Here is a 26,715-nt window from a genome sequence, read left to right on the forward strand (position 1 = left end):
TCAATCGATATCTTCCAATGACGCACAGGCAGTCTGGAACTGGCACCTGCGGACTGTGTACTAAATACTCTCCTTGTGTATAGGCTTTCAGCCGGCAAAACTGGGAGCGTGAAAACTCGCAGCGAATACTCGCAGCTAATTCTAGCCCGTGATACCGCACCAAATGCTTACGCACTTCGGTATGCGTAGAAATGTCAACTGCACAGAACAGAAAATGCCGTATCGAGTCAAGTTGAAAGGTTAAAAAAATTATTACTAATGAAGCACTCCATATCCCTCCCACCATTAAACGTTTTGCTCGTGTTAGGCTCGCGAGTGTTTGTCTTTTCGATTGCACACAAATAATTCAGCTGCAGGGAGCCAAATTAACAGTGACTACGATATTTCTGCCACACGATTATCATCAAATTTTTTATTAAGCAGTAATAAATGAACTAATATTAGTACTTTCCACATTGATATGTTCAGATGGAATATGTCATATCGACTTGAGTTAGGAATTTTTAGTGCATTCCCAATTTCCAAAAAAGGCACATTGATCGTGAATAACCGCATCAAAAAAGTAATAAGTGATACGTAGATGAATGCGAGTGTAAATTACTGTTATTCATTTATGAAGTAATTTTTGCAAAAATTCCGGGCAAAATGTCGAGGCGCGTCTTCGCTGCAGCGACAGCGGCATCGAATCGATTCTTAGTTGCGAGTGAGCTAATGCGTACTATTGTTGGGTGCTTTGTCTGCCATGTTTCGCGTCACTGGCATTTCAGTAATAATTAAGTGCTGAAAAGTTATTGTACTAAAATAATTTAGCATTTAAGGATGTATATTCGTCAGGTAAGAAAACTGTGACTATTAGGCATTCAAACACATCAAATATTGTGAATTTGCTGGTGAGTAGGTAAATAACTAGTAATTGCTGTTCTCTAATCTGAGTTCTGAGCAGTCTCTACCGCAACTGACGAAAGTCTAGACTGTCTAGTTAATGCCTATACGTTCACCTGCTTCGTGAGTACTATGGGCTTGAACCGTAAAATGTAACGTATTTACCTTTTTAATTTTGTGCAGCTATTTTTTTAGGGCTCTAGTCGAACTTGCTGTAATATTTAGGTAGCTTCCTAGAGCCTAGAGGCTAGATGTGCATTATTTGCCAATGGCGTTGTTAATTGTTTTATTTCTAAATATTATTTATTTTTGACAGATAATCATTCAAGGATTCAAGAGCTATCGTGAGCAAACTGTCATCGAGCCTTTCGACTCCCGCCATAATGTCGTCGGTAAGATTTTTTCGATGTATTTTATTCAATATTTAGTCGATGTGACTCATGTGAGCTCCTCAGAGGCTCTGTTCAGGCAACAGAAGTCAGGACTCTGTCAGTGTCAGGGCATTGATGCTCTTTGCCTCTATTTAGGTATATCAAAAGAGGAGTAACAATTTCTTTTTCTTTGTGTATGATCAGAGTTCAGAGATTGCAGGGTTGGCGATTTTTTTTATTTTTTTTTTTTAAAATCAAAAAAATCAAAAATCAATGATTTTTTGATTTTTTCATGATTTTTTTTATTTATTTGATTTTTTTGATTTTTTCAACTTTTTTATCTTTTTGAATTTGAAGTGTTATTTTTTATGTTGCAATTAGCCTACTGACAATAACAGTATATGGATCATAATGGATGGCTAAAAAGGGCACTTATTGCCTTCGGCCCTTCAATAATGGCCAACAGGCCAAGGTAGTGTTTACCACTTAGGGATTTTTGGGTAAACAATTATTGGTAAGTCTATTCATTAGCTTTGTAAAGTTTGTATGGAGCAAGGTAATGAGCTAAATATTGACCATTTAACTGGCTTCAATATACAACACTTCAGGAATGCAGATTTTCTAAACATTGAAGAGGCACATAACAGATAAATAGCTGATCGCACAGTGCACAGCACTATCAATAGATCTACTAGTTTTATATCCTATAAATCTACCAGACTCTACCCTCTATACACACCTACTAGTAGTGACTGAGTGACTGACTGCACTGTTCCCATCTAATTCAGACCAATAAACCAATAAGTACTAAACATAAACTGAACGATAACCAAACAAACCTCATATGACTTGAAACAAGACTTAAGTTATGAGAAAATCTAATACTGTTTGAAATAAACATATGCACAATTCAAATATTTTATATCCATTCACTGCATTTAATCATTTTATATATATAGTCTTATAATTGTAATTGTCTTGTTTCTAGTTTTAAATTCACATATTTAAAGATTGAAATTAAATATTTTAATTAGAATAGGTACTTGTATTAGGGTGGAAAATCTTTCTAATTGCCTAAAAGGTCAATACAATCTCAACCTCTCAATATACAGGGTAGGGCAGAACCGATTGAGTAGTTTTGGGGTAAAATAAAAGAGTAATGGAGGTACATAAAGAAGAAAGTTTATTTTCCTAGAGGTTAGCATAACATATCATTTAGAATACTTATGTTTTGAAAACAATATGTAGAAGATGGGGGCCTTTATCAGCAACACACTGTTGGAGTAGTTCTCAGAGGAGGGAGTAACCGTAACAGTGAATTCTGATCGCTATGCTGTAATGTTGCAAAATTTCTTGCTGCCCATGATGGATGAAAACATTGTTGAAAATGAAGCATTGGGAGATGTGTGGTTACAGCAGGATGGGGTTACAGCTCACACAGCTCGAATGTCACTCAATGTTTTGAAATGCATGTTCCCAGACTCTGAGGGGTGATTTACAGTGGCCTGCGAGGTCACCTGATTTGAGCATTTGCGATTTCTTTCTTTGGGGACATCTAAAAGAAAGGGGTTCATAAGTCACCCTCACAGCCTACCACAGCTAAGGGAACGGATTATTGCAGCAGAGGTTATGGCCATACCTTGCCATATGTGTGAACGTGCTGTAGGAAACTTCCAAGAACGTGATGCAAAAGTGTGATGCAGCTAACAAACCCCACCTTCCTGATATTGTTTTCAAAACATAAGTATTTGAAATTGTATGTTATGCTAATCTTGAGGAAAATAAACTTTCTTCTTTATGTGCCTGCAGCCTCCATTACTTTTTTATTTTGCCTCAAAACTGTTCAATCAGTTCTGCCCCACCCTGTATAAGCTAGCTAACACATTTAAATTGTATATTGTAATCAATATATAACAAATAGTCAAATAGTTAAAGACTACATATAGCCTTATAAGAATTAGCTAAGCTGCTTGCTATGTACAATGTAATGCACACTTGATGCCTCTGTACCAAAAACATTCCATTTATTGGAACCTAATACACACTAAAGGCAACAAGTTTATAAACCAATTTGTCATTCATAGTACATTTATACTAAACCATGAATAACAATACCTCAATATAAATAAAAGACTGCCACTCAATATATTTAAATATATGAAAAAATCAAAAAAATAAAAAAAATCATGATTTTTTTATAAAAAAATCAAGTGATTTAATCACATGATTTAATCATTTTGATTTAATCATTGCCAACCCTGAGAGATTGACTTTGAGTCTGTTAGTGTTATCCCAGAAATCAGAATCATATTAAATTTGGGAATCCTTTTTTCAAGCCTATTTAGCCTTTTAGGAATATTAAGTAGAAGTTTCCTAAACTTGCGGGTAAAAACAATCATTTCATAGGTGATTTTCAGAAATTGCAGGTAAATCCAGACCAATTTTCTCATTTTATATCAGGAATTGAGAATTTGGAGAATGCCATTGCCATATGTACAGGCCCAAGTGGCAGAAGACACTAATTCAATTTCAACTGTTCCTATGACCTTTTCCTTTTTTTTATTGCTTATTGTTTTGCTCGCAATAGTTGAAAATCACCTATAAAACAATTGTTTTTACCCACAAGCCACCATGTTGAAAAGAATGAGAATTTCTGCCTAACATTAGGCCTAGTAGGCTAGTACATAATGGTAAACAGGTTGAACTTGATTAGCCAGTTTTTGTTCTGATTTACTGGCATGGAGCGATGATGGTGGCATTTCTGTCCAATTTAAAATTAGCTCCTGCTAAATTTTCCTCTTTGGTTGTCAAGCTGTAAAAAGCCAATTTTAATTATGCTACAAATTCATTTGCTGAGCTGCATCATGCATGCAAATATGCCAAATCTCTTATTTTACTTTAATAACTCCTGTATCAGCAACCAAAATAGTTAAATTCACTATTGAGGCCATTTAGTACTATATAAAATGTTTTTATGTACAGTATTTGTTAAAGAAATGTTTCATATGTATGTTCAATATTCAGAAATAATTGTATAAATTTTATTGCAGTCTGTCATGACTGATGCCCAATCTTGCATGTCAGGCAAATTTTTTTTTTCAAAAATTGATGGTTAAAATGATCATGGATATTTATTGGAAATTGCAGGCAAAGGGGGTGCAGCCATAGGCCATAAATGTTACTCTTAAATAACCCCTGGAGCCAACACCCAGCTTCAAGATGCATCAACTTTACTAGCTTTAAAGCTAGAAGCGGCAGACTATGCTTGATTTCCATTATCCAGACAAGCAACACACTGGCAAAAGATAATAGTGCCATAGCCCTAACAAAATTCGGGGACCGCCTAGGCTTCGGCCGAATAGTCACTACACTCGGCGCAAGTTATTCTGGGTCAGTTGGCCAACTGATCGCAATCAGCGTCTAGTCAGAACCTCCTGGCCGACTTTATGGTCTCCTGAGAGTAGGGCAAGAGTTGGCAGAATCCCCTCAGTCCCCTCACCAGGCTCTGGTAGCGGTCTGATTCGGGGGCCGGAATGTAGACCAAAAAGCGGACATAGAGAAGCTGATTTACGTTCGGTCCGAGTCATAGGCGGTCCCTAATTCAGGCTTGCCAGGCTCGCCAAATTTTGATAGGGAGGTCTTCAGCCAATGCTTAAGCACATTTGCTCATATGCAGGCAATTCCTCATCTGGCTGTACTTACTCTGGCCTAACCTCTTCTAGCTTAACCTATTTATGCTGTCTGAGCTGACAACCTTCTTGCAGCCAATGACTGGCTTTACCAGTATGCTTGGACTGCCTTTGTAACTTTCTGCAGCCAATGAGGTTATGTTAGGTCTGCAAGCTTCATATCAGCAATGGTATAGCATTTCTTCTGTATCTGTAAGCTTACAGAGCTGAACTTGTAATTTTGCACCATGTCAATTGGGTCAAGTGAATTCACTGTAACACACACAAAAAAAATATATATAATAAACATACCTGAAACAGAAAGGAATATTTCAGTGACAACCATCTTATTTGTTGAAGAAATAAATCATAGTTTAGGTTAATTACTTTTCATTCTATGTTGCCCGACTCATAATTTTATCTATGAAATTCTATGCACAATTTTGTGATGACGCATTAATTTTTGTCAAGTGAATTTTTTTGCCGAGTGAGCCTCAGTGAGGTAAATGTACTCAAATTATTACCCAGTCATACGGAAATGGCTGCCATGTGGAAGTTTTAAAGCCCACATCTGTCTTCAACTTTTTTTCAAGAAATTTTTTTTATACGGTAAATATTTTTTTTACTGCAGACCAAAGCAGTACTTTTTCAAAATATCACTTTTCAACATTTTTTCTGAGGGATTTTTTAGAGCTAGTAAATGTATGATTTCTCAACTTCCTTTATGCCATATAGATAGGAAAAATGTGGAAGTTTATGGTACTATTTTTAGTTTTGCAATATTTCAATTAGTTTTGCAGCTAACATTTTTATGCCGTGGCGGAAGACTGTCCCGATTTACTCCACCCGTCCCTTATTACCCTGTTTCACAGTAATAGGTCATATATGCCAAGAAATGTTTCTATGACCAAATCACGATGATTTTAGATGTTCGCTCTCCACCGCTAAAGTACTTGAAGCTGGGGATCTGAACTTCATGATAGCTACTGATTTGAGTCTTGCCGTAAGCCTGTAACACAATTGCAAAAAAGGAAGTTAGTGCTGAAGTGAGACAGAAAGCTAGAACAGTATCTACTAATTGCTATCCCAGTGCTTGGAATCCATATCACTGCTTATCTTGCTTTTTACAGTGACATTCAGTTTCTGTGCGAGCTTAGGCAACTTTCGGATGTCTGGTAGTACCTATTTATCTTCACAATTCATAACAATACAAAAAAATCAACTTTAGCCATATTGGAACAGGATTTATTTAATACTTTTTCTTTTTTGTACCCACTCGTTATTTCAGGCTTGATTTCAACTTCTAAGATTCTTATGATTCAATTGCATGATATTTGTATAAGTTTTTCAGAGCATTATTGTCAAGTGTGTGCCATATATGACACACATCGCTTTTTGGGACATGCATGTGTGTACCATATATGGCGCATGTCACAGTCAATGTGTTAATTCTTCATATTCATGTGGTGTGAATAATATCTACTGTCTAGTATGTTACTTGAGCTCTCATGCTGTTTATGCAGCTTCAAGATTTACACTGAATATATTATATTTCTCTAAACTATTTGTTAACAAAACTTCATGATTGACATGGAACATTTCCAACATACTACCTACTCAAAATATATTACTTGGAAGAAGCTACACTTCATTGAAAAGTTCTAATTTTCTTTCTTATGTTTATCTTGGGGGCTAATCATTGCTTATTAGGAAATCAAAGTTCTGGGTAAATAGGTTTTTCTCATCTAAAATTGTGTTATTATCCCCCACTATTTAGAGAAAAAACTTTCAAGCATGTTTGTGAGGGCTTGATAAGAAATATCTTTGTGAGAAATGTTGAAGATGATGCTTGCCTGTCTTCAAATGCATAATTTTGTAAACAAATTGAAGTGGGGTTTTACCAGAGGACATCTCTATAATAGTACCTACTACCAATATTTTTTAATATGTTGAATCTTGAGTCAAAATTATTAAACAGTAACAATTTATTTTTCTCTTGTGCAGTTGGGCGCAATGGTTCAGGCAAGAGCAATTTCTTCTATGGTGAGCATTAGTATCTATTCTGTTCTAGTTTTTACACTCATTAATGATCAGTAGTTTTACAACAAAATCATGTTTTATTCATGATGTCTCTTCAAAAGTGCTGTAACTGATTGTATTGAAACTTGGATCAGTATACGGTATGTAGTTTGAGGCATTTAGTCTCATAATTTCTCTTACCATATCAATTGTTGCATGTGTAACTATTGTTTTTGTGTTATATGTATACATATATTCTTCTTTCAAATGCAGCAATTAATTGTGTGCTCTTGTGTTACTAAGTAAAGCACAGATTTGCTGTTGACATCTATAGTATTATGGTATTTGAAGAAGAATTTTTATGGCATGCTGAAACAAAGTTTGGAATCTATGATAGGTATGTGGGCATAGAGATGAGTTTCAAGCTTTCATCCTGATTCTCAATTGCCTGAAAATTTTCTGTCAGGATAAGAGTGACATTCTTTAACTGCAGCTGTCCAGCTGAAAGGAAAATAAAGGTCAACTTATGACTCAATTTGGGTACATATGGGAATTATACATTCCCTTGTCTAATTTGACAATGTGTTTCTTGCAAACATTTGTATTGTGTACGGCAATCCATTATTATACAGTGGGGGGAAATAAATATTCGTACACTTGAAAAATCGTATTTTAATGTATGTAAGTACACAAACTTAACAGGAAAAGTGATTTAAATTAGTGCTACATGTTTCTAGTACATTCTGGAATGTTCTGGTGTGAAATATTAGTCAAAAGTTGTTTTGTACGAATACTTTTTTGACCCGAAGAAGTTAACATGTTGCATTAATTTTTGTTGCATTAAGATTTAATTTCTATTGATGCTATTTTTTAATACAATGTGCCTCTATACATAATATAAATCACTTCTCCTGTTCAGTTTGTGTACTTACATACATTAAAATACGATTTTTCAAGTGTACGAATATTTATTTCCCCCCACTGTATATGTAAATTTTTACCAAATCAAGGTTTTCTTCTGTATTTTGAGCTGCAGGTGAGCTTTTTGCTAATTGGTTGTATTGGCCTTTAGATGACTTGTACCACTGAACCAGTAGTGAGGACACAATGTGTTTTCAATTAGGCAAATCTTATACACTGATTACTCATTCAAATGTGTTAGTGGTTTTACAAGAGTAAAATTTGACTTCAGAACAGTTGCAAATCTGATTTTAAAATCCCGTGAATACTCTTGATAGGTTTAGCATGTATGATAATTATAACTTGAGGTAAATATTATTGTTTGGAATGCTAATATAATTTCTCTATTGCAGCGATCCAGTTCGTGCTGTCAGATGAGTTTTCCCACCTTCGGGCTGAACAGCGCCAGGCCTTGCTACATGAGGGCACGGGGCCTAGAGTTATCACGGCCTTTGTCGAGATAATATTTGATAATTCTGATGGCAGAATACCAGTGAGTTTAGCACAGATGGCCTATATTTTCTAATGCAATAAGTACATTAATCGGTTGTAGGCTTCAATAATCCTGTCTATTTATTGGTACGTAACATGGGCCTAGTTCAAAGCCTTCTTCTGTAATTTTAGCTTAGACTAAGAGGGAACACTTCCATTGGTGTTTTAAATAATTTTTCTCTTATTATGAATCCATAGGCATGTCTAATAATTTTTTGTGCTGTTCATATTTAGAAAAAGAATTAAAATCTTGTCATTTGAGCTGTATAATAATAATTTTTCTACGAAGATATTACTGCAGAAAATGATGAAGCTCACTCTTGCATGCAATACCTAGATGAAATCCAATTATTTAATAATTTTCAGATTGACAAAAATGATGTGTGCCTACGTCGAGTGATCGGTGCCAAAAAAGACACTTACTTCTTGAATCGGAAAGCAGTCACCAAGCTTGACGTAATGAACCTGCTGGAGTCGGCGGGCTTCTCGCGCTCGAACCCTTACTACATCGTGAAGCAAGGCAAGATTAACCAGATGGCCACGGCACCAGACTCGCACCGCATCAAGCTGCTCAGAGAGGTGGCCGGCACACGGGTCTATGACGAGCGCCGCGAGGAGTCTAAAGGCATCCTTAAAGGTAATGGCTTGTTCATCATATGTTTTTTGAGTTGTAACAAACTCGTTAATATGATGGCCTTCATTGTTGCTTGTTTGGTCATCACTTGAAATTGCAAGGCAAGCGAATTGCAGCAGGCTTATTTTTCATGTTGCCTGGATCGCTTTTGGGAAAATGAATTAATTAATGGTCGAGTTTAGACAAACTAGTTTTTCATCTCCATATTTTGGTTCATAGTCGATTTTTGGTTTTTATTCACTAAGTTGTTATTATGCATTCCTTAGGTTCACATTTTTTTTACAGTTTGAAATTTTGTTCTATCGATTGCAACATTCCTGCAAGTATTGTCAGGAAGTGACGGAATATACCGGTATAGTGACATTTTTAAATTGCTTGACTATATCATATTTTTATTTAATTCATGTCATATTGTTGTAATTAAGTTACGAAAGCTAATTGGGTTAAATTTTTAATTACAGAAACTGAAAGTAAGCGAGAGAAAATAGAGGAATTTCTACGGACCATTGAGGAGCGACTTACTACGTTGGAAGAAGAGAAAGAAGAACTCAAAGAGTATCAGAAATATGACAAAATGAGGCGCTCTCTTGAGTACACCATCCACGACCGAGAGCTCAAGGAAACCAGGAAGAAGCTGGATGATGTGAGTGACTCGCGTTAGCAACACTATCACTTATCACGCCCTCAGTCTTAACATTACATACTGCCGAACTGGTCAAGCGCAATGCTTACTCTTATCGCGCCATCATTCCTTAACTGGCCAAATGCAATACTGTCTATTTCGTCATAAGATAATCTTTTCACATAATTGGTCAAACGCAATACTAGCTTCTGTCACGCCCTCATCTCTTAACAAACCTAACTGGTCAAGTTAATGCTATTCCCTCTTGACACTTTTATAACCTGCAGTATAGAGTTTTTGTTCCTTATTCTCACTGTTGGCTGGCTGTATATAATGCCTATTTTTAATTGTTTTAAACTAGGATATTAGCTTCTTTGTTCAAATTGCCACCATAAAAAAAAAAGTTGCGCAAAGTGAATATGTCTTTCATTGTTTATTTTGTTCTAGTGTTTGAAAATAGTGTTCCAGTGTTTTTGGGTATCAATCAATGTTCACCAGCGTGTTTAGTGCGTATGAAAACGTTCTCCTCGATGCAGATGGAAAACCAGCGGAAGAACTCAGGGGCTGAGCAGGAGAAGCAGCGCCAGGCCCTGCAGAAGGCACAGGATGCCATTAAGAACGCCACCAAAGACATGAAGGACATCAAGCAGAAGCTCACACAGGTCATAAATCTCCAAATTTATTCAATATTTTGCCCTCGGGCTTACAGTTGAAATAAGTGAGCCTGAATTAAGTATTTATGTGATATCGTCGACAGTATTTTTAAAGATGAATCAATTTAGGCAATTTCAAAGCTTCTAAATATTATATGTCATGGTTGCTGCAGAGTTCCGCAATATGATCTAGTGCTTGCAGCTTCAACTGGTCATAAGTAAATTACAAGCTGGGCTGATTGATAACAAATAGATTATAGAATATACGAGTTGAATATTAAAATTTCTAAGGCATGAATTTGTAAACCGACCAAACCTATTATGTTGAAACATCTAATTAGATTAAAAAAGTTTCTATTAATTAATCATTATATGAACAATTTATATAATACTTGCATCTCACGTTGTTTTATTTTATAATGAATAATATTTTCTATAATTTAGTAACACAAATGCAGCTATCAAGTATAATAAATATCAATATTCTATCGTGTAGGTACGAGAAGAGCGAGACACGTACAACATGGAGCAGCAGCAGCTGCTGAAGGAGAAGACCCGCCTGGAGCTCATGATAAAGGACCTGAGTGATGAGGTTCAGGGGGACAACAAGAGCAAGGAGCGTGCGGAGAAAGAGCTTGAGAAGCTCAGGGCCACCATCGCCCTCAAGGAAGCTGAACTTGAAAGCATCAGACCAAAATATGAGGAGATGAAGAGACGTGAAGATGCTGCACAGCGCGAGTGAGGCTCTTCACTGGGAATACTTGATCTGACGTTTTGACTAACAAATTTTAGTGATTATTTTGCTGTTGTTGATTTTAGTTAGAACTTTTGAGTTATGTTAGCAACACGTGACGAATGTTTTGCAAGTTATTTGGTTAGTTTATGGCAACAACTGGGATATAGGGAAATTTGGTTGATCATTTAATGAGACTCCATTGAAGGTTTGCTTGTAGGTATACTATACTTTGGAAATTGTATTTGTGAATGAAGTCTGGTGAAAGTTCTTGTGGTATTCAATGAATTGTCAAGTCACTGCTCCATGTTATGTCCATGGGAGTGATTTTTGATGAGTGATGATTGCAAGACTAGCCTTCAATATTATTCAGTCTATTCTCGTAATAATTAATTCATTAGAAAACTCGACTGTAAAAAACTCGACTGTTTGATGGTACCCCAAATTATGAAGTTTCCATTAATACTCGTCTAAGTGATAGCTGTTAGGTTTTTCGACATCTCAAATGAAATAAATTGTAGTGTGTTTTTTCTTCAAACTTCTCTTCTTTACCAAATACCTTAAATATGAAGTAAGCATTGAGATTATTTGCAGGCTGTCCCTGAAGGACCAGAAGCGCAAGGAGCTGTACGCCAAGCAGGGCCGCGGCAGTCAGTTCACCTCGAAGGAGCAGCGCGATCAGTGGATCCAGAAGGAGCTCAGGTCAGACTTGTCCGTCATGGGTAACAGGGTTGAGCTCTTCTCAGAATAAGATAGGCGTATACAATACGTATAAATTGACAATAAGTATGCCTTTGTGTATACACTTGTGTTATATGGGTTCATGAAACAGGTTGATATTTTGAGAGTAAATGCTAATTGTCCTGTAACTGAGTTAGTGCTCGTAGGCCGGATATGTTGAATGCAGTATATACTCGACTTAGATTATGTGTGATCAAGTTATCATTTTATTCAAATTTTTTCCCTCGTTAGTATTCATTACTGGAATATATATAAATATTGGTTAGGTTTCTATTGGAAATCATAATGATTGCTTGAAAGCTTTGTACAAAATTTTATTTGCAATCCTTCGAACATATTTGGTTTCATTATATCGGGTATATTTTAAATGTTTAGCAGGAATGAACAATGAGAGAAAACTATTTTGCTTTCTGATATGAATATCCTGCTTTAAAACTGTATTGAAGCAATTTGTATCCTTCTCGACTGACTTATTTTGAAAAAAAGTATAGAGATGCACTATTTTTTAAATGGCACTAGAAGCTCTTTCAACAAGTCCTGCTCCTTTACTATGCAAGATACGTCACTACATGCAGCCCATTTAGTTCGCCTCTTTTCTCAATGTCTTCAAACTTCTTACTGACTTGACCTTCAAACCGTGCTGTTTTTCACTCTTTGCTAATCCAAATGCTAGAGTTTTTCTTGCCTTAAATCCTGCTAACGTGAAGCACTTGATACCTAAAATATGGCTCGAGTTTTTTGTGTGATCGTCTCTAAGCATGAATTTGGGACTTGATTATTTCTGACAATTTTTTCTTGCTAGTCGCTCCACCGGGCACATTTGGCTTTCTCTTACAACACTTGAGATGAGATTTTTAAAACTTCATCTTGGTGGGAGGTCACCTTCACTCCACTTGGCTGCTGTAATTTATTAGACGTAACTCTGATTTCATATCTATTAACTTAATTTAATGATTGAATTAGTTGCCTCTTTTCATTTTCGATCAATTCAATTTGTGGTTCAAATAATTTCATTCTTAACCTAGAGTTCTTTACTCCCCAATTGATCGTAGACTGTACTTTGTTTTTGATTGTCAGTCAATCGTGATTGGATAGTAACGTTTCACATTAATTTGTTCATATCAATTAATTCTGTATGTAGTTCAAAATATGTAAGAGAAATTCTTTACAAAGCTCCGCCTTGACATTCCTTTTTTTATCAACAGCCTTCTCTGTTATTCACCTTAAAAACTGATAGCTCTGACCTCAGGATATTTTCTGAGTCTAGAACCCTCATTTCACTACTAACCTTCCTTATCATCGTGTTCCGCTTCTCTTCATTATTCATTATAGGCTTGCGAAGGCCGTAGCACAAGCATCACCTCACAAACACCTGAATACCTTCACAAACCTGGTGAAGGTATCCAGCGTAGGTATAGACAAGTGGTTCCCAGCCTGTGATACGCGCATCATTGTTGGTACACAAATATTTTTGGGGTGACGTACAATTTTTTGCCACTTTTTACTCGATTAAAAATATTCTGCCTAATCTGGCAATGATATGCAACCATTTGTTCTCAAGGGTTTATCGTTTTAAGTTACGTACTACTCGTGAGCTCTGAATAAATTAAAATTTGACTTGTAATAAGTATTAGTGGCCTATGTGTTTTATGAGTGGTACTCGGTTGTACCTGGAGGTGCGCGGCTACTGTTCATTGGGCCTTCAAAATTCGATCATGGAAAGTTTGGGAACCACTGATATAGACAAACGTCAGGTAAAGAAACCCAGTGTAAGGCAGTTATGTAGGCAAGGTTATCGTGGAATCATTGCAAGTCAATATCTCATCACCAGTGGTAGTTTATTTTTCAGGTATTCCTGGAGAGAAATCGCATTCAATTTGATTCTTACTCAGCCTAATGAGTAGTGTAACTGCTTGTTGGACCGGCATTGCTTTCACCTTAACTGAACTTGACTTTTCTACACATTTCTTGCTTCACTCCCATTTACCTGGTAACCAAGGGTTGGAGAAAGGGACTAGTATCACGACGAACAATTTGCCCGTTACTAGAGCGAAAACTGCTACTTGACTTGGTGGCGATTATTAAAAGCAGTGCTGCGATGTCAGAGCACGCATTCCACCACTGGTTTTACAAGCAGCTCTTGAGTAATTCATGTCAGAGAACAATTTTGTGGCTATGGTTGACAGTCCCTTTCTTCTCCCTTGTTTGCAGATCAATAGACCGTGCCATGGTTGAAAAGAGTGATCAGATAACCAAGCTAGAGGAGGAGATAGAGCGGGATCGTAGGCGAGCTCTTGATCTCGAGGATAAGTTGAAGGTTAGTAGACCATGTAGATCACTTTGCTGCCCATTCAGTCTTGATCAATTTTCAAAGTTGAACTTGATGCCATTTGAAACAACTCTCCAAGATCATCGTCGACAACAGGCTCCCTTTTCTGCTCAGTTCTTCTGATCTTGCATTTGGTATCAGTTTTATCCTTCATTTGTGTTTCTTTCATCATGCTATTGGTTTCAGATCCTGCCGATTTTATGAGTGTTAACGCCGAGTTGCTGCATGATTTTATCAAATGTTATCCGAGGCCGAGGTCTCTTGCTAATGCTTTCCTGATTACCAGATTTTTATTGAGTTTGAAATTAACAAAAAAAAATTATTGTCGATGTGCCAAAAGCTGTGCTTCAAACTCGAGTTAAAAATTGTTTGATTTGGAGTATAATGACATAGCATTTTTGGGTATGCGATTTTCCCTACTTTATGAAATTGTCCTTCATTTATGGCAATATTTAATGTTGGCCAGAAGCATGCCCGGTGAATGAATTCACTGCCCGTTTATTTTAATGTCAAACTAATTTGATATTCACGAATTTTCAATTTGAATTTCAGTTCCCAGAACGCATCCCCTGCTGAAACGGTCTGTGGGATAATGTAACTCATGCTTTCTGCTTGCGTGTTAGTCGGATTCTTTGAGAAAATGTTTGCCTGTTAACTCCGAAAAACGGGCTGGCTTTCTTACTCCGAAAATCCATCACTTGAACTTCATTTTCTCACCTTCATTTGTAGGTTAAGATTGCGAGCAGCTTGCCGTATTTCATGGATTTTGTTGCACGTCATTATGTCGCTGCGAGTTGCCCTTGCTTATCTGTCCCTCCTTTATACCCTCATATATTGCTTTACTTTCCAAACATTAGACGGACTATTTGACCAATGCCTAATTTTCCCTAAATTATGTCTTCAGCATTACTGAATCTTTTTCATATGTACCATCGTCTTGTGTTCTCTAATATTTTTCCTCTCAAATATCCTACACATCAGTGTTGCACGCAGCGAGTTAACCTAGTGTTGCAATATTAAGGTCACTCAGTAAAGCTGTCAAGTCGAAGCTTGAACAAATTGCTCGGTTGGAGGAGGAGATCACCACGGATGCTGAGAGGAAGATTTTGCTCGAGACTAAGGTCGAGGTAATGAACGTCTTCTTCCTCGGCCATCACACCCCTTCGCTGCTTTTGTCTCCCCCAATGATTAATTAACATATGCATAGTTTAAGATGAACTTTATTGTTATAGTCCCTTGTCAATCAATATCTTGTTAGGTATGAATTAGATCATTGTGGTTATTGTACGGTTATCCCCTGATTTCTTTACTACTGAAAAATGACTGCTCGATAACATTATGGTGTTTCATGTTGAGATTCAAGTTTGTATAGTAGTAATCAATATAGCAGTACACATCACCTGCATTTTTCATCCCCGAGTACCTACTCAAGTTGATGCATTTATTAAGCGATATTCTTAGGTTGATACATTTAACAAGCGATAGTAGTAGGATTACAATTTCTTTCCATTCTATGTCAAATTAGTTTGGTTTTATGCTATGCAAACGTTGACAGAAACGACTTTTTCCAATCATATTTCAAAATTACGGATAAGAGAAAACTGTCTCACAATTGATCGCGATGTGTTCAAGACCATTTGTACCTAGTACTAATAGATGGATATCCGTTATTCATGATCGGTGACAATTGTTTTAGCGTGGCTAGTGGCTAGGAATGTATTAAATATTTGTAAGACAAATAACCATCAGAGATTTTTTTCCTCAGCACTGCAGATGCGAGCTGGTCTACATTTACTCACATGGAATTTACACGTGCAGGAACTGTCCGTTCAGACTGAAAGCTATCGTGGTAACATAGACGAGTATAACAAGGTCTTCTATGAAATGAAGAAACGAAAGGATCAGCTGCAGAGCGAGAGAAAGTAAGCGCTTTCTTGCTCTTGCATCAGTATAACATATTAACTACTCCTGCATTAATCAAACCATTAATAATCTTACAGCATCTAATCCTTCATGTTAATATGTGGTGATTTAATATATGCCTGGTTAATCCTAAGTTCTTGAACCTCTGCTGCTCATGCTGTTCTCGCACCGTCATTCCTCACGCATCCTGCCTGTGGTATTCTACAACCTTGCATAATTAATTTTACTTGTCTTACGATTTATAATTTTTGTAAATTTTTCATTGAATGTCGATTTATTAGGTTGCATCATTCTTGCGGTTGCGTAGCTTATAAACACCCGCGTTCCAGAAATGAATCAGGAGAATGAAGACAGTGACAATGTATCCTGATTTCATTATGGGTAGCTGTATTCATTTTTTTTTGCATCTCTCATTAATATTTTCCAGAATCTCCACCGTCCTTTTTTTAGTATTCGTCACTTGATTGATGATATAATAATTCCAATAATTACTTATCGATACAACAGCAAGTTACTCGTCCTGGTAATTTACCTTGACGAACATTAATTCGTATTGATTTCGTGCTTGTGGTCTGTGGTTTGCATGAAAATGTGTGTGGTAAAATGTCATTCACAATGAATTTTCTAAAGTCTGATCACTAAAGTCGGTAATTTTTTTACTTGACTGCATTCAAATATATTAATATGCCTCTTACTTGTCCTATAACCATGCTCCTCTTTAATATTTGCAAATCCTCCTCCTGCAACTTAAATTGATAACCATGCACCTTTTTAATATCTAGCCGTGCACCTTTTAAATGAATAACCTTGCACTTTTTAAAATATAGCAATGCACCCTTGTAACAGATGATCATTTGGCTCTGTACTCTTGTATTGCTCCCTGCTCCTACTTAATCTTTAATGCATAGTGACTATCCGTTTATTATCTCACTTGAATGTACCACTACGAACATGCAATCTTCGTGGCGCACACTAGTTATGTGGGTCATAGCTGAGCTACTTGTCGATTTTCCATCTCACACCTTGTCGACCATGCCATATTCTTGTGATGGATTTCCATAGCAGCGATGTTTTTTTTTGTTTGCCGTATGTCAGGATCTGATTTCTCAGCCAGTCATTATGAGGCCAGCATCCTGCATCTTTTGCTTGATTTAGACATAGACGTTTTTCTACCAACATCATATTGGTTTTTCTACGTTGCTAATTCCCTATATTTTATAATAAATTATGACTCTTGCTTTACTAATAAATTTTACTTTTTCATACCCGCGTATCACCGTGGTTATAAAGCCGCTTTGTTTATTCGTTTTGAATATTTAACTTGTGTGCGGACGCGGTAGTGTGCCGAACATGAGCGCGATATCCTGCCGGGGAAAGTGGTCGAGGGTAACGCCACCTGCCTGCGGCTCAAGACAGAGAAGGACCATCTCGCTAGAGACATAGAGTGGGCCTTGCCAGTTGTTACACGTTCAGTTCTCTATTTTTCAATGTATCATGAAGTTTACTAATATCGTTCATGGTTTAAAAGTTATTTCATTCCTGTTCGTTATCGTTGATGGCTGAAACCTGGATAAAATCGCATTGTTCGAAATTTCATTTGTAATATCCATTAATGATTTATTTATTTGGGAAATTTTTAATGTAATTTTTTATTTAGTGAATTGCTTATTCCTGTTCACGCTTGCTTATGTAGAATTTGTGCTCGCATTAGTAGATGAGTCAATCGTTCACTTGCCTGCCTTGCATGCAGGTACGGTACCAATCTGGCATGTTTAGTAAGCTTCAATATTATTGGTTGTGTTTTTTTTTTTGCGAAATATTAATGTTCTCACTATTAATGCTTCCGTTTCTTTGTACTATTGACAATGAAAATAAATGATAGAAAATTAAGCTCTGTTTTTTGTAAAATTTTCTTGATTCCTGAGAATGTACTAGTATATATTTTCGTTAATTCGTTGCGGCGAGCGTCTTTAGTGAAGATTTCGAGGGTTCCAGTACTGCTTATTTGTGTTCGCTTCATTATTTACCTTTTTTTCGTAAATAGGTACGTATTTTTTTAGCGATGTTTCAGTATTCGCAAATATATGTAACCACGTTCAAGAAGAATCGAAATAAGCCGAAATTCAAACGACTAACTTCTCTATCTTCTCATTCATCTGACATTATGCCTCTCATCTAACTAATTTAGATACTCGAATTATTCATTTTTCTACTGACGCCGATAAAATATTTTTTGTGCATGTTTAATTACTAATCATATTTAATTAATTTTTTGGCATGCTGATTTATTTAATTATTTTTATTGACATGTGCTCTAGTATGTGGTCATTTGTAGCCACGTTACTACGCTTCTGAGTGATATGTAGGTAGTTGCGTCGAAAATCTATTTATAGTTCATTTTTGTTTATAGTTTTTTTATTTATAGTTCATCCCTTGCGGTACGCTTACTATTGACAAGTTCTTAACCTGTAGTGCAGTGAAGAACCTTCAGTCGATGCACTCATATCTCATTATCAAACTCATTTCAGCAAGTTGATTTCAGTTCTAGTTTACACGTGATTTTCAAAACCAGAAGTCGATAAATACAATATTTTTTATTAACTCTTAACAACTACAATTAATCAAGAATTTTCATCGTTACAATATACGTGAAAATTAATGTTGGAATATTTTTGTGGTAGCCAATTCGTCATATACTAACTTGTCTGGTTTCTCGCGGTCGCTGTGAAATTTGTATTGATACAGTCTATTATCCACGTCTAATAATTTGTTTCACTACTTGCTAGCGAGCACTGGAGACAGGAGAACAACCTACAACAAAACCTAAGCACCCTCAAGGAGGACTTGTCCAAGGCGGACCAGCAGCTCCGCTCCATGGCCGGCAAGGTGAGGCTGTCGAGATGTGGCCAATCCTGTGTGAGGCAGAGCAATAGGTTCATGATGTCCTTGCTTCAGACAGTTTAAAATTAATTCATTTTTTGTAAAAAATGATTAAAGAAAGTCTTGAATGCTTCAGTTAACTTGAGGCTACATTTTCCAGACTACGCCGCAATAATACAAGATCAATCTTAACTTAGTCCTAATTCATGAGAGCAGTTGTTCTCGAGATTTTTATATGGCATGTGGCACCAAGAGTAGGCTATTATGTTCATTATTCACATCTTGCGACGATAAAGAAAATTGCCAAATTGAATGATTGAAATTCAAGTTTTAACTGTAGAATAGAATGCAAGACTGGAGATTTCCACGCCTCAACTGCTTCTCTAATCCAATGTTGGTCTTTGTAGCCCATCTTGAACGGGCGTGACAGCGTCCAGAAGGTACTGGACACTTTCAGGGAGCGCGGAGGACATCTCGCTGAGATCGTCCCTCAATATTTCGGTCTACTCATCGAAAACTTCGAGTGCGAGCGCAGCATCTATACGGCAGTTGAAGTGACTGCCGGCAGCAGGTCAGTTCTGGCGAACAAACCAAACCTTGATTTATGACATTGAAAATGTAATTTAATCTGTTTTGTTATTTCGTTAACGTACTCGTATATTGGTCTCTTTTAAGGCCAAGAATCCAGTTTATGGAGTTTTGAATCTTGCTTGCTCCTCACGAAACAATGCCGGTACAATAAACGCTGATTTAGAATTACTTGTTATTTACTGTTTGATGATTGCATCTTTCTGTCGATTTTTCTGTGTGTTGTCTGATGGCTGCTCAATATTTTAATCTAGAACATGACTTATGCAAATGTATGAAATAATTGTGTAATAAATACTCACGCGTCGCGCTGGAATAACGATGAAAATATTTTCCAGGCTGTTTCATCACATCGTGGAATCGGACCGGGTTGGTACGCAGATCCTAAAAGAAATGAACAAGCAAAAACTGCCCGGCGAAGTGACATTCATGCCTCTCAACCGACTCACTGTAAAAGAAATCGAGTATCCCCAAACAAATGTGAGTATATTATATTTTTTAAGCGCAATTTTTTATTCTGCTCCATTGCCGCTTGGTGCTTTTTATTAACTCTTTGACATTTCGAAGAACTTGAATCTCCTTTTCCTCATTCGAATGTCTTCATATAAAGTTTAGCTTTGTTTTTTTCAGTCACCAGAGTTTTCCAACCCTAACAAAATTCGGGGACCGCCTAGGCTTCGGCCGAATAGTCACTACACTCGGCACAAAGTTATTCTGGGTCTGGTTGGCCAACTGATCGCAATCAGCGACTAGTCAGAACCTCCTGGCTGACTTTATGATCTCCTGATAGTAGGGCAAGAGTTGGCAGAATCCCCTCAGTCCCCTCGCTAGGCTCTGGTAGCTGTCTGATTCGGGGGCCGGAATGAAGACCAAAAAGCGGACATAGAGAAGCTGATTTACGTTCGGTCCGAGTCCTAGGCGGTTCCTAATTCAGGCTCGCCACCAACTAAAAATTTTGATAGGGAAGACCAGCTACTGTTGAAACATCGTGAATGCAAACAAGCTTTATCGTGCAATCTATTCTTGATAATTATTTCATGACTGACTTTGTGGCATGTCGTACAGCTGATATTTAAAAGACCTCGACGATGCCGACGACCTTTAATTTCTAGATTTCGAACGTTGAAATAATTGTATTTTATTTATTTTCAATATCATTCTGCGCTTACTTATATACTTGATTATTCAATCTTCTCAATGCTACCTAGAACTATTTTGTTAGAATTTTCTTTCGTTACTTTCTATGTCTTATCAAGGTATATTATCCTCGCAGGATGCCATCCCAATGGTGAGCAAGTTGACGTACAGCGAGCGCTACACCAAAGCCCTGCGCTACATTTTCGGTCGCACGCTCATCTGCCGTAACCTGGAGGTGGCCACCAACCTTGCTCGCTCCACCAAACTTGACTGCGTTACGCTTGACGGAGATCAGGTGCGTCATTTGTTGATGTAACAGTTGGATTAAAATTGTTCATCCTCTATGTCGATACTCCCGTATGCTTTATTTACTTATTGAATCAAATAACGCGAGCTCACGTTTTATTTGTTAAATAAAGTTAATCAGAAGTTTTCTTTCACTTTTGCTACGGTATTTTTTTCGTGTTTTCTCGATTGTAAATAGGGCCAGTCCACATGATCACCGAATCATTTAAAATAAACCTGAATCGTGATTGAAAGAAGTACGAGGCTTTAGTTTCAGTGTTGTGAGACTTTGGTGAACTTTCAACTCCGATGTATTTTTGTTGCAGTGATGTACCCAAATTATTAATAATAAATAAAGGATTTATGTATTTCATAATGATGTATCCTCACACTATTGTTATGTTCTTTATATTGTAGAAGGTACATCTTTCACCCGCTAAGACTAGAATCATTGTATAATTAATTCAAGTCCAGTCAATGGCGTATAGTTTTTTAGTAAAGGTGAATTATAATCCTAATTCTCGTTCATTATTAAATATCGATATCCTCTTCTCCAATCCAATAACTTGAAATCCCGTTTTTAATTTCTCGTAAATATTTCTCGAAGTGCCCTTATGTGCTGGCGCTATCCAGTTTCAATGATTGCTTGGCCACCCTTGTGACAGGTATCGAGCAAGGGCTCTCTCACCGGCGGGTACTTCAACTCCAGTCGCTCTCGTCTCGAGATGCAGAAGAACAGATCTGAACTGCAGGAGCAAATCAACAACGCTGAGGGGGAACTGCGCCAATTGCAGGCTACGCTCCGGAATACTGAACAGGAGATCAACAAAATTGTCGGTGAAATGCAGAAAACCGAAATCAAGAACAGCAAGGCCAAGTATGTTTCTCTAGAAATACTAACTCGAAAATTTCTCTTCTTAAATTGCAGTTTTGATGTTATCAAAAAACGATTCATACTATAAGATTAAAATTGTCTACTTTAGCCTAAAATTTGATTTGTTGATTTATTTCTTACCAGGAACCTCTTCGAAAAAGTAAAGTCAGATATTCGCGTGATGAAGGACGAGCAGCAAAACTTGGAGCGGTCAAAGCAGCCTAAGGAGCGGTCTTTGGCGCAGCTGAAGGCCAATTTAGAAGCCATGCAAGCCACTAAAGAAGGTCTCGAGTCGGAGTTGCACCAAGATCTCCTTGCTACGCTAAGTGTGCAGGTTCGAGACTAGATTGTGCGCAATGGCCGTGTGGAATAATTGAAGTATTTGTTATCTTATAAAATGACTGGCATTCATGGGCAATATTTTTCGCGCTTTCTCATTTGTTTCATTGAAATTTCCAGGATCAACACGAGGTAGATCAGCTGAATGACGACATCCGTCGCTTGACACAAGAAAATAAAGAAGCTTTCACCAGGCGTATGAAGTTTGAGGCTGACAAAAACAAGCTTGAGAATTTGCTGACTAACAACTTGAATCGTCGAAAAGACGAATTAATGCAAGCGTTGCAGGAGATCAGCGTGGAAGATAGGAAGATGCAGCTCGACCATAGCCAGAGTGAGATCGTGAGAGTCGATGCTCGTATCATCGAAGTCACGGAACTTTTCAAAGATGTCGATAAGAAAGTCGCAGAAGCGCAAAAAAAAGATAAGCTGATGAAAACTGAACTTGAAAAGTACAAACTTAAAGAAAAAGAAATTATGGAACAAATGGAAGATGACGCCAAAGATCTTGAAAAAATGGCCTCCAGACAAAATCTCCTACACCAGAAAATCGATGAATGTACAAAGAAAATCCGAGAGCTGGGCTCGCTACCGTCTGATGCGTTCGACAAATACCAGAATCTCGCTACCAAACAACTTTTTAAGAAACTGGAAACCGCCAACATGGAGCTCAAAAAATATTCCCACGTCAATAAAAAGGCATTGGATCAATTCATTTCCTTTTCTGAGCAGAAGGAAAAACTTGTCGCTCGTAAAGAAGAAATTGACAGAGGGTACGATAAATTTTACAATAGATATTCTCATTGTCTAGGTTATTAGGATATTTTCTGTGTCGTAAACCGAAAACGATTATTCTAAGAGACGAACAATTGTTTTCATTAGAACTTGTAACATAATGTTTATTTTGCTATAGATAAAGAAAAAAAAAAACATTTTTCGTTGTTTAATAACTTCAATTCGAATGGCATTTAATTTTGTGGCGAATTAATTAATTTATTTTATCCTAAGGCACGAGAAGATCAAGGAGCTTATGCAGGTACTGGAGCATCGCAAATACGAAGCTATTCAGTTCACATTCAAGCAAGTCTCGAAATACTTCAGTGAAGTTTTCAAGAAGCTCGTACCTCAAGGCCATGCGCAGCTCGTCATGAAGACGGATGGAGATGAGGAAGGAGAGGTAAGTTGATGTTTTTTTTTTGTGAACAAATGTTACACCAATTATTTCACCTGTTACTTGGAGGAAAGTGCATTTGATGTTTTCTTTATAAGGATGAACTGAGTATATATTAGTAAATCATAACAATTGCATTACTTAAGGCGATTTCGTTTTTGAATGATCCAGTCTTATCTAGTGTAACTTCCATTCCAACGTTTCATATTTTCGAAACATTAAGGTTTTCTCTTGTGTCGAGCCTTAATTGAAATCTTATTTTGCCTGGAACCAAGTTTACAACTTGACTGTAGTAATCATTACTTTTCTCAGGCGAGTGAAGAACAGCAAGGAACCACTGACAATTTCACAGGAGTGGGCATCCGCGTTTCCTTTACTGGGCGCAACGCTGAGATGCGCGAGATGAACCAGCTTTCCGGCGGCCAGAAATCCTTAGTGGCTCTTGCCTTGATTTTTGCTATCCAGAAATGTGACCCGGCTCCCTTCTACTTATTTGATGAAATTGATCAGGTCAGCTGCTAGTCTCGGGTCCATTTTATTGCTTTGGTTCATGTAATCCAAAAACAGGTTTGGTTGTGAGTTTTTACGATTTTCTGAGTCGCAAAATTTGAGAAACCTTTCAACGTTATTTTAATGGTTTTGATTTTAAAAAGTTGTGTTGAAAATCTGAAACATAGTTGTAAACTTGCCTTTGAATCAGTTCGTTAAATGTGGGGTCATTACGTGTCGTTTGCGGAATCCAGTTCTATACTAACTATGAATCAATTACATTTCACATTTATAAAGAATTGTATCTTCTCAGGCCCTGGACGCGTCGCATCGTAAGGGTGTGGCCGACATCATTCACGAGCTGAGCTCCCAAGCTCAGTTCATCACGACCACCTTCAGACCCGAACTCCTGGAGCACGCCAATAAGTTCTATGGCGTCAAGTTCCGAAACAAAGTCTCCCACGTCGAGTGTGTGTCGAGAGAAGAAGCGTACGACTTCGTCGAAGATGATACCACGCATATCTAGTTCATTACTGCCACATCACTCTCCTTATTTACCTGTCACAGACTTGAAGGAGGAATTGATTGCTTACTAACCGCTAATGATTTAAAATCAGATGATTGCTGAGAGATGTGGTGCCAAGTCAAGTGTAGTGACTGAAGGGAATAACTCTTATTTCAACGTTTTTTTTTGCTCGAGACGAGAAAATGTACAACTATCCTTTTTATTTTTGACAACGGAGAAACCATTTGTATGCTGCCTTTTATTTTTGGTTGGAGATAATAAGTGTTATGTAGTGCTTTAAACAACCTTTTCTTAAAACCTTTTTTCCATAAACCTATTATGCTGCGTTCGCATAACGTGAAAGCTTTTTCAGTGCTCTATTAATGATGAGCTCTTAGTTGTAGGTATTTTTTTAAATGCATTCCTCGAAACTTGTGTAATCGCACCCTCTCGACATTCTTGCCCGAAGCGTCCAGTGAATTCATGCCTGTCGTTGCAGTTAAGGCAGTGAGAGAACTGAAATTTCATTTGAGGTTTCAATTTACAAACATATTTCAGTAAAATAATTGAAGGAAGAACGTTTGAGAGGATTGTCTGAATACAGATGTTTCAAGTTTAGTTTGTGACATGAATTTGAACGGAAACCATTCATGAAATGCCTGATTTTGAATGCAGCCTGGAAGACAGCAAATGTTGAAGGGTAGCTTCTTTGTGAGTGTACCTCGGAAACACGAGTTTTACAAAATAGTTTGATTTTTCGCAACGCCAAATTGTGCTGTAGATTTTGACGATTGATGACGTACCTGTTAGTAGTTATGAGGTTTAAGAAATTGGACTGTTCATATTTTATACTAAACATGTGTAAATATCAAGTGAGACAGATCTTTCAGTTCCGCCGTTTCTTAATAAAGTTGAAACGTTATTCGAGTGCTTTTCTTGAGTAAAATTCTCTCATTCTATTGTTGATAAATTCGCAAAATCGTTCTGAGGGATTCTCGGGAGCCTTGTTGGACGACTTTTTCTATTACCTTAGATTGAGAATTTTAACAGCTTAGGCGTAAAGAATTGAATTTCTGTACAATTCGGAACCAAGTTTTTAATACCGATTATATTTTCAAAGTTTTTTTCTGGAGTGTGCGCCGCCGAAGTGCTTTTTCCAAGGCCAATAAGATGGTCAATGCGTCCGAGTGTATCGACACGATTGTCTGAATACTTAGTGTAACGGGAAATTTGACAATGGATGTATATGAGCATAGACTTGCTTTGGTATCGATATCAATGTTTTGTTGATAGTCTTGGTAACGAGGGTGCCTCGCTGGACATCATTGCATGCTCGAGAAATAATGCTCTGGCAGTAGTAACATTCAGTGGGTGGTGTACTATAAATGGGGTTCTCTCGATAGGTGTAATGTAAATGGATTTCTCGTTATGTTCGCTTACAATTGGCCGAGTCTTTCATATTACAGGTTTGCCATCTGATGGTTAAGAAAACGGCCAAATCAGCTCAAATATGGCCGAAAACGACTACAATTCAATTTGCGTTACAACCATTCATTTTTCAGGATTATTAAAAATTCCATCGAGTGACAGGCCCAATATATATCTACCGGGTACTCAATTGTACAAAGCACAAATCAGCGAATAGGGCAGGGAAAACGCCCATCCAGCAACCCTGTTCGTCTAGTAACCGTGTCGAGTATGAAACTTGCGGCGTGTCCCCTACAACTGTTCGACACAGGATATCATTTTTTATTTATATCTACTTATCAATTGAAAATTGCGCAGCGAATTTGCCGCACTGGTCACTTAATGTTCGGACACACGAAATAATGTACAGGTAATTTCAATACAACGCATGTATTTGAAATTATACAAACATTGTCAGGTCAAGCTAGGGACCGTTCCTTTGCGTAACGAGAGTATTGTTATTGAGCATGGTTGAACTATATATAATCTACTAGTTCAACCATGGTTATTAAGGAACCCACTATAAAGGGCAAAGTACCGGAATGCTACCATAAATTTTTGGGTGTTAAGTTTAAATTTTACATGTTTTTTTTTGAGGGGGGTGAGCTAATAGGATAAAATAAGCTCCTCTAGCTTTGTTAGACAGGCGTCCGAGGTCCTTGCTTCATTCTCCATTTCTGTTATGTATTCTCTTGTCCATGCCTATGAATCTTGTGATCGGTCATTTCTATCAATTCTCATCCATTCTTTTGTCTTTTTATTTTTGGCTTGCTATTAAACTTATGTGTAACGTGCCCTCGAAATTCCTTTAAACCTAACGGCACGATAATCACTTCCGTAGAATAATTATTGTCTTTTCGTTTTTCGCCTGTGAGATTCTATGGCTGGTCCTCCCAGCTATTGTTAGCAGTCAGACCCACGGAGGTCTCCGTCCTCTTTTCGCGGATAAATTA

The 26,715-nt window shown here is 37.3% G+C and overlaps 1 protein-coding gene across 3 annotated transcripts; it reads left to right on the forward strand.

Annotated features, from left to right (window-relative positions):
* The first annotated feature begins 690 nt into the window (after nt 1-690).
* LOC108676136 (structural maintenance of chromosomes protein 3) lies at nt 691-25,217 on the forward strand. Of its 3 annotated transcripts, none has more exons than XM_018164178.2 (21): nt 691-834; nt 1,199-1,274; nt 6,926-6,964; nt 8,254-8,393; nt 8,759-9,029; nt 9,488-9,669; nt 10,185-10,310; nt 10,798-11,039; nt 11,629-11,736; nt 13,987-14,092; nt 15,923-16,026; nt 18,814-18,913; nt 19,315-19,478; nt 19,834-19,975; nt 20,769-20,927; nt 21,583-21,794; nt 21,936-22,125; nt 22,251-22,903; nt 23,139-23,307; nt 23,614-23,811; nt 24,104-25,217. In XM_018164178.2, the coding sequence occupies exons 1-21, from the start codon at nt 820-822 to the stop codon at nt 24,314-24,316; spliced, it is 3,609 nt and encodes a 1,202-aa protein (XP_018019667.1). In that variant the 5' UTR covers nt 691-819; the 3' UTR covers nt 24,317-25,217. The 3 variants fall into 3 exon arrangements, with proteins under 3 accessions (XP_018019667.1, XP_018019668.1, XP_018019666.1); XM_018164179.2 differs by lacking the exon at nt 15,923-16,026 and adding an exon at nt 17,368-17,471; XM_018164177.2 differs by lacking the exon at nt 13,987-14,092 and adding an exon at nt 15,126-15,231.
* Nucleotides 25,218-26,715: the final 1,498 nt, after the last annotated feature.

This window comes from Hyalella azteca, unplaced genomic scaffold (genome assembly GCF_000764305.2).
Source record: "Hyalella azteca isolate HAZT.00-mixed unplaced genomic scaffold, Hazt_2.0.2 contig12444, whole genome shotgun sequence".
In the NCBI taxonomy this organism is placed as follows: domain Eukaryota; kingdom Metazoa; phylum Arthropoda; class Malacostraca; order Amphipoda; family Hyalellidae; genus Hyalella; species Hyalella azteca.

Excerpts from the sequence above, each read along its gene's own strand:
- LOC108676136 (XM_018164178.2), top strand. Across the intron at positions 11,040-11,628 it reads GAAGATGCTGCACAGCGCGA|GCTGTCCCTGAAGGACCAGA; the intron begins GTGAGGCTCTTC and ends GATTATTTGCAG. Across the intron at positions 19,479-19,833 it reads GAAGTGACTGCCGGCAGCAG|GCTGTTTCATCACATCGTGG; the intron begins GTCAGTTCTGGC and ends AATATTTTCCAG.